Consider the following 13,982-nt stretch of genomic DNA (forward strand, 5'->3'; position numbering starts at 1 on the left):
TTACCCGGTACCGATAGCGCACCGCCACGCGCACCGCCCCCTCGCTGCTGATTGGCCCGCGACCGCGCACGTGCTCCCGTGACTCGATGTCCTCTACACCAGCACGTCGCGCTTCATGCTTCGTGATACGCCAACCACCCCAGGAATGGACCCACCGAATGCGCTGCTCGCGTCCGCGTTCCCGCTCCCGCCTGCGCGATATCGTCTCTTTGCCGGCGACGCCGCGGCGGCCGCTCTCGCGCCACCGCCGCCCCCCGCCCCTGCTGCGCTATATCGCTCCCTAGGCCACGTTTGGCGACTCCGCGACGCGCTCCCTTCCCTCGCCCAGCAGGGCATCCCCGATCTCCTCGGTCCCCCTGCTCCTTCTGCTTCCTCTTCCGCCGTGTCCCCTGCAGATCGCGTGGCAGCCCTCTCCCGCCTTTTCCGGTCTCTCCTCCTCAAGTATCTCGAGCTCGTCGCGCTCATGGGCATCACGCCGGAGCAGTTCCCCGACCGCGTCCAGGACCTCCGCGTCATTCTCATCAACATGCACCACCTCCTCAACGAGTACAGACCGCACCAGGTGCGCGAGTCGCTCATCATGCTCATGGAGGACCAGCTTGAAAGAAAGCGTGCCCACACTCGCGCCGCGCGCGACGCGTGTTTACATATGGAGGAGGTGCTGTCGAACCTCGCTGGCGAGGTGGAGGGCGCCACTACTGCTGCTGATGTTGCCCTAACTGCTACTGCTCCTCTTCCTCCTACAGCTACTGCCACTGAAGATACTGCAGCGGCCGCCGCGTCGCAACAGCTGACCAACATGGAGCGCGACATGCTGGTCTGGAACCAGCTACTTTCTCGATAGCCCGTCCACTTCATTGCTGCCCATAACATAGTCTGCATATATACATCTAGCATACATAACACCAACCCATCGTAAGATCTATGTACTCTCAATACTATACTATATACCAAACCGACGATTATATGCGCCATGCTACCGCAAAACATTTTCCAATCCAGGTATCCAAATGAACTATCCTCGCAAGTATGCAACCGCAGGTACATGACCTCGCTCCGCCATCGGCGTTGTCGCCATCGGCGTTTTATAACCATAGCTTCCTTGCTGACTCGTCATCGGCTCACTGCTGCACAGCTGCGCCTCTTGCGCTGTTTGAAGCTTCCTCTCGGCCTCCTGGTCCTGCTGGTGCCGCGATATCGTCTCGAAATACGTCTCCTGCGTCCAGTATCGCTCCTTGCTGTCCTCCATATCCTCCCCACCGTACTCATGATTTTCTTTCCCATCACTCTCGTTATCTTCATCATGTTCCGTTTCTGTGTCTTGCCAGTATTCGTCCATTTCGTTTCGCAACTCCTCCGTCGAGTAGTATGTAATCTCTTCTTGTCGTCCGGTTTGCGGGTAATACTGCAGTTGCTGCTGCGGAGCCTGTGCCTGCTGCACGATCTCCTGTTGCTGCTTCTGCACCGGCGCATATCGCCTCTGCTGATACTCCTGTTGCCGCTGCTGTTGCTGCATGCTATATATGCTGTCCAGGTTGATCAACTCCAAATAGCTGTACATGAAGTTGCTGAGTAACACTTGCTGGTACAGTGGCCGACGGGGATTTGCGAGCTTGAAGTGCGATAGCTGGTATATGGCACGCTCAACATGCATCGGGAAACGTGTGTAGTAATCTTGGACCATCATGCGCGGGCCAGGTGGTGGAGGCACCTGCGGTGGCTGTTGTGGCTGTGGTGGTGACTTCCGTTTCATTACTGTCGAGGCTGCTCTCTTCTGCTTCTGCCCGGAAGGAGGAACAACGGTCGCAGGTGCCCCTGCAGATGGCGGCGAGGATGAAGGTGGAGGGGGAGGCGGATATGATGGAGACGGCGGTGGCGATAGTGTGCTGGTCGGAGACTGAGAAGACCAGCCCGACGCCACTTCAGGTCGCTGATCCATTGAGGTTTTTGCTTTGGTAGATGATGATGATGATGACGAAGACGCGCTCCCCCGGGATTTTTTCTTTTTCCCGTTGCTGCTTGACTTGCTCGGCGTAAGCTTGGCCATGCTTCCCATCTTCTTCACAAATAAATTGGACAGTTTCGACGATCCAAGTTCCTTCGTCCCAGTCGCGGTTGCGGATTCTGGTACGGGTGTTGGTGCGGCTATCTGGGCTTGCGCCGGTATAGCCGCAGAGGTGAGAACGGGTAGAACGTCATACTCAGCTTCCTGTCCTGCGGTGTGCGGCACGGCGGATTCCACAGTGTCGTTCGTATTCACTCTTCGTCGTGGCGTTTCGCTTCGCTTAAGTGAGCCAAAATCTGGTGGTAAGCTGCTCGTCCGTGCAGGCACAGTCAATTTGTTAATCATCCTCATTGACCCTTGTCGTACTACGTCAAACCCCTTCTGCATGCTGTTTGTTTCCTTCTTGTCCGAGGAGAATATGCGGCCCAAGCCCGCCGTCAGGCTTCGCCCGCGATCTTTCAATGTCGGTCCGGTCAGTAGAGGCCTCTCTGTGAGGGAAGGTTGCTTCGTTTCCTGCTGCTGTGATGATGGCTTGTACTCCATGTCGGCCGTTGGCAGGTCAGTACTGCTGTTGCTCAAATCTTGAAGCGATCGCATATGCGGCAGTCCCTGCGGTGTATCCAATGGCAAAACACTGTTGGCTTTCGGTGACAACATGTTCTCCTTCACGACAATAGATCCAGCACGGTGATTACTCGTCGCTTCGTCTGGCAAAGGCTTTGCAGGCTCAGGAGGTGTGCAAATCTTGGCTGTTGATGCATCAGACGGAGCGGTTTCCGCTTCACATGGTATGCTCTCCTCTTGAGCAGACTCATCGCTCTCGTTGTCCTCGTCACTAGTCTCCCAGTCGCCAAATTTCAAAGATGCAAAATCGTCGTGGTCATCTAAACTCAGCTGCAGCGCTCCGTTCTTGATCGTCACACTGCCTCGGTGTGATAACTGCGGACCTGGGTCTGATAGCGTCACAGGCATTCTGGGCTCCAGGGAGTGTTGTGACACAAAGTTTTGTCGCTTCTCAGAGACCGTCGAGTCTGAACTGCCTCGACTCCTTCGCCCCAATGCATGTGACGACCGCCGTAAGCTTAAACCCTGCATTTGCACAGGCACCGGCGCCGGTTCACCATCCTGTGCCTCCTCTTCATGTTCGCCGTGGAGCACCTCAAGTGCATATGACTCCAGCAATCTGAGATCTGAAACCGTCACTTCCGGCGCTTGTGTCTTAGATCGGTCTTGTTGCAAATAATCTGCGCCATCTTCGAATCCCAACGGCTCGCAGTCCAGCGTAGTGTCAATCTCGCGTGAAAGATTCGACTTTCGCCGCACAACGCGACCATCGGCAGGGGAACCAGCTGGCGGCAATGATACGTTGTTACTGTCCAAGTCGCCGTCACTATCACTACCACTACTACTTCGGCTAATTGCTCGTCTCTGTATCTCCGCGACACGCTCGCGCACGAACGTAAGCCATTCGGTGGGCGCCAGTGCAGGATGCATGTGCGCAGGCACCCATAGCAGCGAGGAGTCAGTCCCAAGTGGCGACGGCGTCGACGCTGCCGTCAACTCCGAGCTTCCTAAGGGATTCTGAGACGGCGGACCCACACCTGGATTCACGCCGGCACCGGCAGTGGTAAGCAGCGGTAACATATCAGGGTCAGTCGTGCCGGCATGAAAACTGAGTCGCTTGAGTGCCTGGATATTGCTGCGCTCTCGTGCGACCACGGAAGCCGGAGGTTGGCCATCGTCGGCGCCCAGGTCTGGGGACAGCGGCGGCACGAGCGACAGCCGGCGACTGGCGAGAGAACGGGTGGAGTGATAAGCAGTGGTTGGCGGCGAATCTGCGGCCAGACTTTCGACGCTGCTACTGAAATCCAGAAATTCCGAATCGTCGTCGTCGTCTTCATCGTCGTTATTCACGTCATATTCGGGGTCGATGTCGCTGGTGTTGTCGAGCCAGATTTCGTCGGCGGCAATTATGCTACTGTCGACGCTACCGCGGATGCCCGCGCCGTGGGCGTACATGTCCACTATGGCACCTGCCATGCGCCGCTCGCGCTCAGAGCCAGAGCCGCCCTGAGTGGAGTCCTGTTGGAGGACGTGGCGTGTCAGCAGCGGGTCGCGCGTGGTGGAGGGCCAGGGAAGGAGGGGCCTAAACATAAAAAGTAATGACGTACATTGCAGGAAGCTGGTCCCATGGCTGCTGGGAGAGCGGTTCAGCGCAGCAGCCTCGGCAGAGCGGCGAGAGAAGCCAGCTCGGCGACGATGAATTGAGTGTACGGGCTAGTTCGGGCGAAGTCGAGGAGGGTGGTGAAGGTGATAGCGGAGTGGATAGGGGACACAAACATCAGCGCGCAGTTCGCGCCAGACGCGTGCGCGCCTGTCACGAGCTAACCTTCCGCTCAGCGGCCACAAACAACAAAGAAAACGCGTCCACACGCGTCGCTCTAAACGCCGTCCGCAACAGGTCCTCCTCGGCTCTAGGCGGTCCTGCTGCTCGAGCTTGCGACCGCTGTCTGCTGCGGCTACTACGCGCTCTGCGTGCCGGCTCTCGGCTGCCGGCTCTCCCGTGCCGCCGTCGTCAGTGTCAGCGATTATTGCTCAGCAACGTGAACAGCAGCAAGGACGGCGACATGCTCGCGGGACGCTGCCGCTCTGTACTTCTATAATTTTACTTCACCAAGCAGATACACGCATTGTTATATACCGCTGGCGAAATGCTTGTTCGTCTTAAGCTAGACTCCTTTAAAGCCACTTATACGGGCTAGCCCAACGTTGCCGCAACCCTTGAGAATATCGCGACAAGTCATCTCCGCGGACATTTTTACGCGCTTTGTGTGCCATACTGTTTCCGCACCACCTCGATTCTCCCATGTTACCCACCTTCGGATAGGTAGTCCAACGCACGCCACTGGTTCTCGCGACGCGCAATGCTCTCATCGTCGTCCCGCAGACCGTCGGCGTACGTGTACGCGTGCATCTGTCGCATGTTCGCGCGACGCACGCGGAGGTTGACCATCTCCACCAGCACGATCTCCTTCCCCGCCACCGCCTCCTCATACCGATTATATTTTTCGAGCCCCGTGTCGCGAATTCACTCAGCTGCCAATCGCAAGTCCGCTGCGCCTTCGTGCGTTGCATTGGCGCGCGAGCCGTCGCGAATGTCCCCTTCAGGGTCGATCATTGTTGTCACGCGCACTTTCACCACAGCGGCCGTCAAGATCGCCGACGACGAGTCGACGCTGCCTCCCCCACCACGAAAACGAGCGTCTCGGGCTAGTGCTAAACCCAAGGCGAGAAAGGAGGATGATCAATATGGCGATCTTATGCAAGGCTACGCTGGCGTGTCCGGCGACGCGGATATCGACCAGCTCGCAGCCGCTGCGGACGCGGACGCGACCGATAGGACGTATCCCACTGTGCTACAAGAGGCGATGGAGAACATGGAACGACTACCCAATTGTGTTTTACTAACTCGTGTGGGTTCGTTTTACGAGGTGGGCAGCAGTATACATGATTCTGTACAGTGTCATTGTTAATATGCATGTCTAGCTCTACTTTCACCAAGCCGACGAGTACGCGCCATTATTGAATTTACGACTCGCCAAAAAGAAAACAATTCATGGTCCCATCTCAATGGCAGGCTTTCCTTTCATGCATCTCGACCGCTACCTCAAAGTCCTCGTGCAAGAACTTCACAAGTACGTCGCTATCAGTGAGGAATTCCCAAATGTCCATGCGAAACCCGAAGTTTTGAAAAGAGCGGCGAAATCCAGGAGCCGGCTTGCAGATTTTGATGACGGGTACTCCAAGAGCGACAAAAAGAGCGCAAACATGTTTGTACGCAAGGTGTGCCGTATCATCACTCCCGGCACTCTCATAGACGAGAAGTTCCTGAATCCGACAGAAAACAATTACCTTTTGTCCGTACATCTCCGACCTTATCCCGAACTCGAGCTCGAGTCCGATGGGCAGATCAATGTTGATGCCGAGCGATTCCACATCGCACTCGCGTGGCTCGACTTTTCGACCGGAGACTTCTCCACTCAAACTAGTTCTCATGCTACTCTCGCGAGCGACATTGCACGCATTTCACCCAGCGAAATCCTTCTTGACAAAAAATACAAATCTGGGTCTACTCAAGACATCTACCGGTCGATAGAAGACCAGCAATATTTCATATCATATGGCAATTTCGAGACTGCTACCGCCACAGTCGCACTTCATGATTTGACCGACGATGAGCTGCAGAATATGCGCACCAATTTTGTCAAATCTCGCCAAGCCCTATTTGAGGAGGAGAACGTCAGAAAGTCCGACGTTGAAAAGCTCAATCAAGACGAGTTGTCTGCTTGCGCGGTTCTCCTCGACTACGTCACCGAAAAACTTCCGCAGTCCACAATCAAAGTTCAGCTACCAGTTCGACGCATCCCAGTCGACAATATGCTCATTGATGTCAACACGATGCGCGCATTGGAGATAAAAAAGACGCTCAGAGAGCAGCTGACTAGCGGGAGTTTGCTCAGTACAATCAAGCGAACAGTTACTAAATCCGGAACAAGACTGCTTTCTGATTGGCTTTGTATGTCACCCCTGCTTGCTTCGAAAGAACATGCTAACACGCATTCAGCATCGCCGGTGACGTCGATTCCCACCATTGTTCAACGACAAAATCTTGTCGAAACTTTCTTGAACGACAATAATCTACATCAGATGGTCATCCTCTACCTCAAGCGCACTCACGACTCCCACAGAATAGTGCAAAAACTTGCACTGAATCGCGGTACCGCAGAGGACATGATTGCTCTTCTGCAATCCATTCAGAATACCTCTAAAATTCGCCAGGTGTTTGAAGATTACATTTCCGACAACTCCGGCGAAAGGTCTCCACAAACTATATCTACTCTTCAGATCATTCTAGACCGCCTCGTCGATCTGACGAATCTCGAAGAACTTATCTTGAAAACGTTTGACCAAGAGATGGTAATTCGACATCTTTCCAAAGAGGAGCAACGGCAGGCCGATGCTCTGGCTGCTATGGAGCGATCGATAGGATTAAAGGACATTGAGCTACGGCCACAATCCCCGAAATCGAAACAGCAAACACGCAAGGGCGCGCCTATTGATACCATCGAAATTATGAAGCGGAAGTATGTACAACTTTCCTTAGCTTCAATCTCATGATTAACTTGTCTTCAGTGCCTCCCGTTCTCTTAGCAAACTGCACAGAACGCTTGAAAAATCGATCAAAGAACGCGATTTCATGGAACAAGACTTGAAAGAACAGCTTGAGGCGAACTCCATCGATCTTCGATGGGCTCCTGGCATGGGATTTTATGTGCACGCCTCGGGCAAGGATATTGTAAAGTTCGAAAACACCGAGACAGAGTACGGCAATACCGAGGCGCGTTGTCTTGTCGCGCGCAAGAACACGCGGTGGTATCATTTGAGCGTGAGCATTGTTTGCGACTTGTGGAACGATGCAAGATGCTGATGATAAGGTAGAAATGGGCGGAGATCGGAAACGGTATAGACACTTGTAGGATGCTGATCCGGTTAGAAGAGAAGAAAATTTTCAACGACATCCGTGAGAAGGTATTATGCGTGTTTCGTTTCTAATTGATCACTGGCTGACGATTCCAGGTCGTCGCGCACATGTCCCCGATTCGCAAGAACGCCCGTGTTCTTGACGAGCTTGATGTCGCCTGCTCGTTCAGTACGCTCGCGCGCGAACGTCAACTTGTACGACCAATTATGCACAACGGTATATCGCACCATATAGTCGCAGGTCGGCACCCGACTGTCGAGCACGGCCTTGCCAAACGCGGACTGTCATTTGTGCCGAATGATTGTTTTTTGAACGAGAATGAACGGTTGTGGTTGATTACAGGGTATGCCTAGGTGACGGTTGTTCACGGTACATATTACTGACATGTGCGATAGTCCAAATATGGGCGGCAAGAGCACGTTCCTGCGCCAGAATGCTCTTATCAACATTCTAGCCCAGGTGGGCTGCTTTGTTCCTGCTGACTTTGCTGAGCTCGGAATCGTCGACCAGATCTTTAGCCGCGTTGGCTCAGCGGACAATTTGTACCGTGATGAATCAACGTTCATGGTCGAGATGCTCGAAACCGCAAACATTCTCAAGCAGGCGACATCAAGTTCGTTTGTGGTCATGGACGAGATCGGTCGGGGCACGACGCCTATTGAGGGCTTTGCGATCGCGTACGGCGTGCTGCATCATCTCTACCACATCAACAAAAGCCGTACGCTGTTTGCGACCCATTTCCATGATCTTGCAGACATGCTTATTGGTCTTGACCATGCGGCATGTTATTGCACTGATATCGCACAGGATCCGGAGACTGGTGGGATTTACTTTGCCCACAAGCTGCGCCGCGGAGTGAATCATCGGTCGCACGGTCTTCATGTTGCGCGCCTGGCGGGGGTGCCGCAGGCGGCACTCGAAGTTGCTGAGAAGGCATTGAGTGCGCTTGAGGAGTCGGTTGGGAGGGTGGTTGACGGTGCATCCATCGGAGCCGCGAGGAGTTTTTCAACTCCATCCGCACTGCATGAGAAGGTAGAGAGTGGACATACATCGGATGCGGCCGTTTATGCCCATGTACAGTAGCTGTTCTTATGCTCCGTAGCATGGTTGGCTTGCTAGACGATATTGCAGCATCTGTCTCCTCGATAGTAGCTTGATGAATATACTAGCATGTACTTAGAATTAGCAAGAGAAACAAAACTAATTCATAAGTACAGAGCAATCATGAAATGAAGCATAAATGACTAACAGAATTAATATGCTTGACTACTTTTGAAGTAAATAATAGTCGTTCTGAGTAGTGACGAGCCACGTCAATTTTTCTGCGCTTCTATGTCGTTCTACTCGCCTTCTAACGTACACATCATCTCGCCTCTGCGTTCCTGTGTAACTCCGGTTACCCGATATTCTTGTCGTACCGTTCCAGTCCAGTCTATAGAGATTTTGCTCGCGTGTCGGTCATCATAAATTACTCCTCCTTCTTCTCTGTCTCTGTCTTCGGCTCAGCGGGCTTCTCCTCGCTTTCTTCCCCCTCTTCCTCAATATCCTCTTCGCCCTCCTTCGCCTCCTCCTCTGCCGCTTTCTTCGCGGCCAACTCCGCCTTCATCTGCTCAAGTTCGCCGATGAACCACGTAATGCCGGCCCACAAACCGAGGTCAATCGCCGTCATGAAGAAGAAGTGCTTATTGAAGGTGGTAAAACACAGCACGAGAAGTGTCACCGTCAGCGCGATGAAGGAGTAGTGCGTCGCTTTCACGAGCGTCGGCGTCGTGCCTGGCGTGAAGATTGAGTCCCAGAGGTCCTTAATGAATTCAGACATTATGAAGGTTGCGGGTGTTCTCGCTTCGTGACGTGCTGGTAAACCTGCGATTGAGCAATCCTATGAAGCCGCGTGAGCTAGGGAGCGTGGCCGAAGACTTGCGCGGCGATGCTGATGGTGCTGATGGAGGAGATGGATGAAGGAGAAACTGATATAGATATAGCTCCCAAGGCGGCTAGGACCCTTGGATTTATCGCGAACCTCGAAGATTCCTCCCAGCCTCTCTAATATTACTAGACACCCTAGCGCCCCACCTCTCGTCACTCGGCCCGCAAATAATTCGTAGATCTCATAGTTTATAAAAATTTCTACCTAAGAATGTATACTACATGCAGAAATCATCATATATGCATCCCCTATGCAAAATTATAGCCTATAATGCGCCAATGTAAATACAAACTAGATCAACATCTGACCTAGATCTTATACACTCATTCCAAATTATGGTACCAGCCTACTTTGCCCGTGATCGTCTGTACTTTGCAATAGCAGCTGCTCGTGCATTGGTACTCCGATTATTCCTCGGGGCCCGCGCCATAAAGGCCGAACCAGCGGACCCCGCGCTAGTTGTTCGTGTTCTGCCTGTTTCACCCGAAGCCGCCTTTGACTGACGACCACGTATAGTCGTCGACGACGCCGACGTAGATCTGTCAGCTGTCCGCCGCTTCGGTACGGATTTATGAAATGGCATCGACAATCGCTTGTATCCCGACAAAAAGGCGTTCGCCTGTCCGCCTATCTTCAGATACGAGTTCGCGTAGCCCGCGCCATTGACGGTGGAAGTCTCTTTCAAAACGTCTTCGGTTACCAGGTGGTGGAATATACGCTCAACATCGCCGCGATCAAGCTCCTTACCAGCACCATAGCACTCAACAGAGTCGTGCCCCGCATTCTGTATCTTGGCCGTCTTAGATCCGCGGAATACGTCGATACAGTAGAGCAATGTAACGGTCGAACTCTGCAGCTCACGGACAACACGAATGATATTCTTTGTAATTTCGGTAATATCCCGAATCTCGATGCTGCTCGCGTCTACTAGCCGGCAGTTGTCGCAATTCCGATGACACAGCGCAGCGTCGAATGCTTCATTGAAATAACGCAGCACCTGCAAACGTCGACAATCCGTCTTGTTCTCGCAATACTGAACGACCTGCTTCAAAAACGTTCTTTGTTTTTCCTTGGTCTGAAAATCGATTTCCTTGTCTCGATCAATCATCGACATCATGGACGTCGCGTCCCGGTAAGCGTAGTAGAGAATACACTCTGAAGGTAACCCGTCCCGTCCAGCACGTCCTGTTTCTTGGTAATATCCCTCCAAATTTCTCGGGAGTGTATAATGCACAACGAATCTAACATCGGGTTTGTCTATGCCCATGCCAAATGCAATCGTCGCACAAATTGCTTGTAGTCGTCCGCTCTGCCACTGTTCCTGTACCTGTTGTCGCTGGTCTGAGTCCATTCCAGCGTGATAATATGTAACCCGCAAGCCGAACTGTGACAGCTTCTGCGCTGTTTGCTCACACGAGTTCTTGGAGTGGCAGTAAATGATTCCCGATTTGCCGGCATATTTAATCTTCATAATGTCCCGAATTTCAGCATACACGTCCCTGTTTTTATCACGCACTTCATAGTAAAGATTCGGCCGATTAAAGCTCTGCTTGAAAAATTTGCAATTAGCCATTCCCAGATTGTGTCTAATATCCAACTGCACACGGTCATTTGCAGTAGCTGTAAGAGCCATAACTGGAACGTCTGGATAATCTTGTTTGAACACGCCGAGTTCTTTGTAATCTGGACGAAAATCATGACCCCAAGAACTCACACAGTGCGCCTCATCGATAACTATGCGAGCCAAGTGCTTACTTTGATAGAGAGCGTTAATCGAATTGCGAATCTGCGCGCTCGTAGTCAGCATCTCAGGTGAGATGTACAATAATGAGAGATCTCCAGCATTCAGTAGCTGAAACATATTCTTTCGTTCTGAAGCGTCGCCTCTAGAATTGATCATGCCAGCTTTAATGCCTTTCTCATGCAAGTGGGCCACTTGGTCTTGCATTAAAGAGATCAGAGGAGATATAACAATTGTCGTACCCTTCGTCTTACCGCCATAGACAAGCGCTGGAAGCTGGTAACAGAGCGATTTTCCACCTCCCGTCGGCATCAAAACAAAAACGTCATCGCCGGAAAGACTTGCGTTAATAGCCTCAAGCTGATTGTGTCTGAACCCGTGAAGTTTGAACACATTTTCCAACACCTGACAAACTTCTTGCGACCATGGGTGCTTCATTTGGCTATCCGATGGATCATACGATCCTTGATGAGACATCTGAGCAGCAGGGTTTACATCTTCCTCCAGGTGAGTGTCGTCGTCAATTATCTCGACCCCAGCGCGAGTCCTTTCTGCAGTTCCAAAATTGTCCAAATACTCGTCGTCCTCATCAATCAAAACAGCTGCCTGTGGCGGAGAGCTGATGACGTAGTCTGATCCAATATCAAAATCCGGGTCCAGTAACTCATTGTCATGCGCCTCGATATATCCGGCGGCTGATCGTTTCAGCGGAGTCTGATCTTCATAGTCATCGGCAAAGAGATCATTCATCTCGTCTGCACCAGGGATTGGTAGAGGATTTAAGACATTCGATCTGAAGCTATCAAATGCACGAGTAACGCTCCTGGTACCTTGAGCTGGACAGTCAGGCTCCGTCCGGTACGAGGTCCGTGACTGTTGGTTGATAGAGGTTCGGCGAGTACATTCCTGTGTAAGCTTCACAGGAGCACACCCGGAGACCAGTTTTGCCGGCTGCGGATGTGTAACACTAGTCTTCTGGCTTCGTAATTGATGCAAAAGAATTTTACCGCGTCTGCATAGCCTGCTCAAACGATCGTATTCCGGCTGCAGTTGCGCTTTTTTAGCGACTTTTTCAACTTTGGACAATGAGTCGTCCTCCGCAATAGACACTCGTTCATCTAACAGTTCGACGCGGTCATTGGATAATCCAACAAGCTCATATAATATATCTTCATGTGACATTCCGTCAAAATATTTTTCGATGGCTTCATCTGCAGTCGAGCCACTTGCATTTGACGATAGAGGAGTAGAAGATGATGCCCGGTGCTCTATATAAGGAGAGTTATACTGTGTTGTAGCTGGCACCGCGGTAGCAGCCTGTGGCAGAGTGGCGTTGTCCCGAAAAATTGGCGAAAATTGGCGCTCTGCTTGCTGAATCTCTGGATCCGTGACAAACTGACCTATATTAGACGAATGATATTGTTCTGTAGTCGATGGAGTCGTAGTAGCCTTTAGCATAATGGCATTATCATGACATATGGGCGTGAAGACGTTCTCTACTCGCGAGCGAGTATCAGATTCTGCAGTGAGTGCTCCCAAATAGGACGAAAGATTCTGTGCTGTAGTCGACGTGCTCGTGGTTACCTTCAGAGTAGACGTGCTATCACGAAATATTGGCGTAGATACATGTACGCTTTGTTTGCGAACTTCAGACTCAGCTGCAAGTGAGCTCAAATAAGATGTTAGATGCGGCACTGCAGTTGAAGAATTGACAGCCATCTTCAACATGGTTGTGGTGTCACACGCTGTTGGCGCAAAGACACATTCCGTCTGCTCGCGACTTTCCGGCTTCGCAGCAAACGGCGACACATTAGACTGTTTATTGGCAACAGGTCGATTTTCGCTCAAGGTAGAAGTGCCGCCTAAATTATTTGACCCAAAGTCCATATCTTCGTCCAGCTGTGAATCCGGAATGACGTCATGTTCGATATTGTCACTTTGACTGATACTCGCCCGCGGCCTCTTACTAGGTGACTTTCGTGGAGAATCGCGTAGGCGCCTTGCCCCAGTCATTGCAATATTTGATGCATCACCAAATTCATCGTCACTACTTAGGAGATCAATGGTAAATGTCGTAGATGGCGAGGTTGCTGCTATGATCTTGCTGGCCGGCGTTTGAAAGGGTAACACTATACGATTTGATTGCATTAGCATACACGCCTGAAGACACTTGGAACAGCCGCACACCTTTTTGAGCAAGTAGTGAGTTCGTGTCCGCAGGAGTCAGCGGACCAGTTGGCAGTCTAGTTGGACCACAAGGTGGCACGCTAGCTGCGACGACAGACACATTCGAACTAGGCCGAAGTGGTGTAGCTGCTGGTGGTGGCCTTCTCGAGACTGATAATAGAGGCCTAGCTGTCATAGATGGACTAGCAGAGGGCACCGCGCCCTCGGATTGTTTTGGCAGGAGCGCTCTGACGGCCCTAGGCAGAGGCGTCGTAGCCGCCTGGTCTGGGTGAACGCCTTGGACAAGCGAAGGAATGTTCGCGGAGGATAATCTAAGCCAGCGTTCATGAGCATCGAGATTGTTCGTAATCAAATGCGACATTATCTGTCCCGAGACCGCATTGTCAGTTATCGCGGCGGTGTGTTCAGCAGTGTCGTTTCGCTGCAACGAGAGAGAAGTGAGCGTGATGACGTTGGGAGTGTGTCTCTGTTTACGACAAAGACGCGCAACGCGTCTTAATCACGTGACTGAGTGAGCACACGCGGTTTCGCGATTATACCGCAACCGCATACAACTCGCGCGTGCGGCTGCTCTCCAAGT

General features: G+C 52.1%; 5 protein-coding genes across 5 annotated transcripts; 2 read left to right on the forward strand and 3 right to left on the reverse strand.

Annotated features, from left to right (window-relative positions):
• Nucleotides 1-85: 85 nt before the first annotated feature.
• On the forward strand, nt 86-984 carry V1518DRAFT_411511 (MED7 protein-domain-containing protein). The gene has a single exon (XM_066902868.1). The coding sequence runs from the start codon at nt 116-118 to the stop codon at nt 842-844; it is 729 nt and encodes a 242-aa protein (XP_066761110.1). The 5' UTR covers nt 86-115; the 3' UTR covers nt 845-984.
• V1518DRAFT_411512 (uncharacterized protein) lies at nt 864-4,158 on the reverse strand. The gene has a single exon (XM_066902869.1). The coding sequence runs from the start codon at nt 4,043-4,045 to the stop codon at nt 1,016-1,018; it is 3,030 nt and encodes a 1,009-aa protein (XP_066761111.1). The 5' UTR covers nt 4,046-4,158; the 3' UTR covers nt 864-1,015.
• Nucleotides 4,159-5,325: 1,167 nt separating this feature from the next.
• On the forward strand, nt 5,326-8,630 carry V1518DRAFT_370835 (muts domain V-domain-containing protein; the record flags this gene model as incomplete). The annotated part of the gene is made up of 7 exons (XM_066901336.1): nt 5,326-5,496; nt 5,552-6,581; nt 6,630-7,149; nt 7,199-7,451; nt 7,505-7,594; nt 7,643-7,890; nt 7,943-8,630. The coding sequence occupies 7 exons, from the start codon at nt 5,326-5,328 to the stop codon at nt 8,628-8,630; spliced, it is 3,000 nt and encodes a 999-aa protein (XP_066761112.1).
• Nucleotides 8,597-9,619, reverse strand: V1518DRAFT_151471 (ER protein Pkr1-domain-containing protein). Its single transcript, XM_066900782.1, has one exon. The coding sequence runs from the start codon at nt 9,364-9,366 to the stop codon at nt 9,016-9,018; it is 351 nt and encodes a 116-aa protein (XP_066761113.1). The 5' UTR covers nt 9,367-9,619; the 3' UTR covers nt 8,597-9,015.
• Nucleotides 9,620-9,647: 28 nt separating this feature from the next.
• Nucleotides 9,648-13,854, reverse strand: V1518DRAFT_380655 (uncharacterized protein). Its single transcript, XM_066901644.1, has 2 exons — nt 13,403-13,854; nt 9,648-13,344 (listed from the first exon to the last, which is right to left on the reverse strand). Exons 1-2 carry the CDS (start codon nt 13,761-13,763, stop codon nt 9,821-9,823), a joined length of 3,885 nt encoding a protein of 1,294 aa, XP_066761114.1. The 5' UTR covers nt 13,764-13,854; the 3' UTR covers nt 9,648-9,820.
• Nucleotides 13,855-13,982: the final 128 nt, after the last annotated feature.

Source organism: Limtongia smithiae (assembly GCF_038497785.1).
Source record: "Limtongia smithiae strain NRRL Y-17922 unplaced genomic scaffold V1518scaffold_2, whole genome shotgun sequence".
NCBI classification, from domain to species: domain Eukaryota; kingdom Fungi; phylum Ascomycota; class Lipomycetes; order Lipomycetales; family Lipomycetaceae; genus Limtongia; species Limtongia smithiae.

Coding starts and splice junctions, on each gene's coding strand:
- V1518DRAFT_411512 (XM_066902869.1), bottom strand. CDS start 4,045: ATGGCAGGTGCCATAGTGGACATGTACGCCCACGGCGCGGGCATCCGC.
- V1518DRAFT_380655 (XM_066901644.1), bottom strand. CDS start 13,763: ATGTCGCATTTGATTACGAACAATCTCGATGCTCATGAACGCTGGCTT. Junction 13,345..13,402: donor CTCACTACTTGCTCAAAAAG/GTGTGCGGCTGT, acceptor CAAATCGTATAG/TGTTACCCTTTCAAACGCCG.
- V1518DRAFT_151471 (XM_066900782.1), bottom strand. CDS start 9,366: ATGTCTGAATTCATTAAGGACCTCTGGGACTCAATCTTCACGCCAGGC.
- V1518DRAFT_411511 (XM_066902868.1), top strand. CDS start 116: ATGCTTCGTGATACGCCAACCACCCCAGGAATGGACCCACCGAATGCG.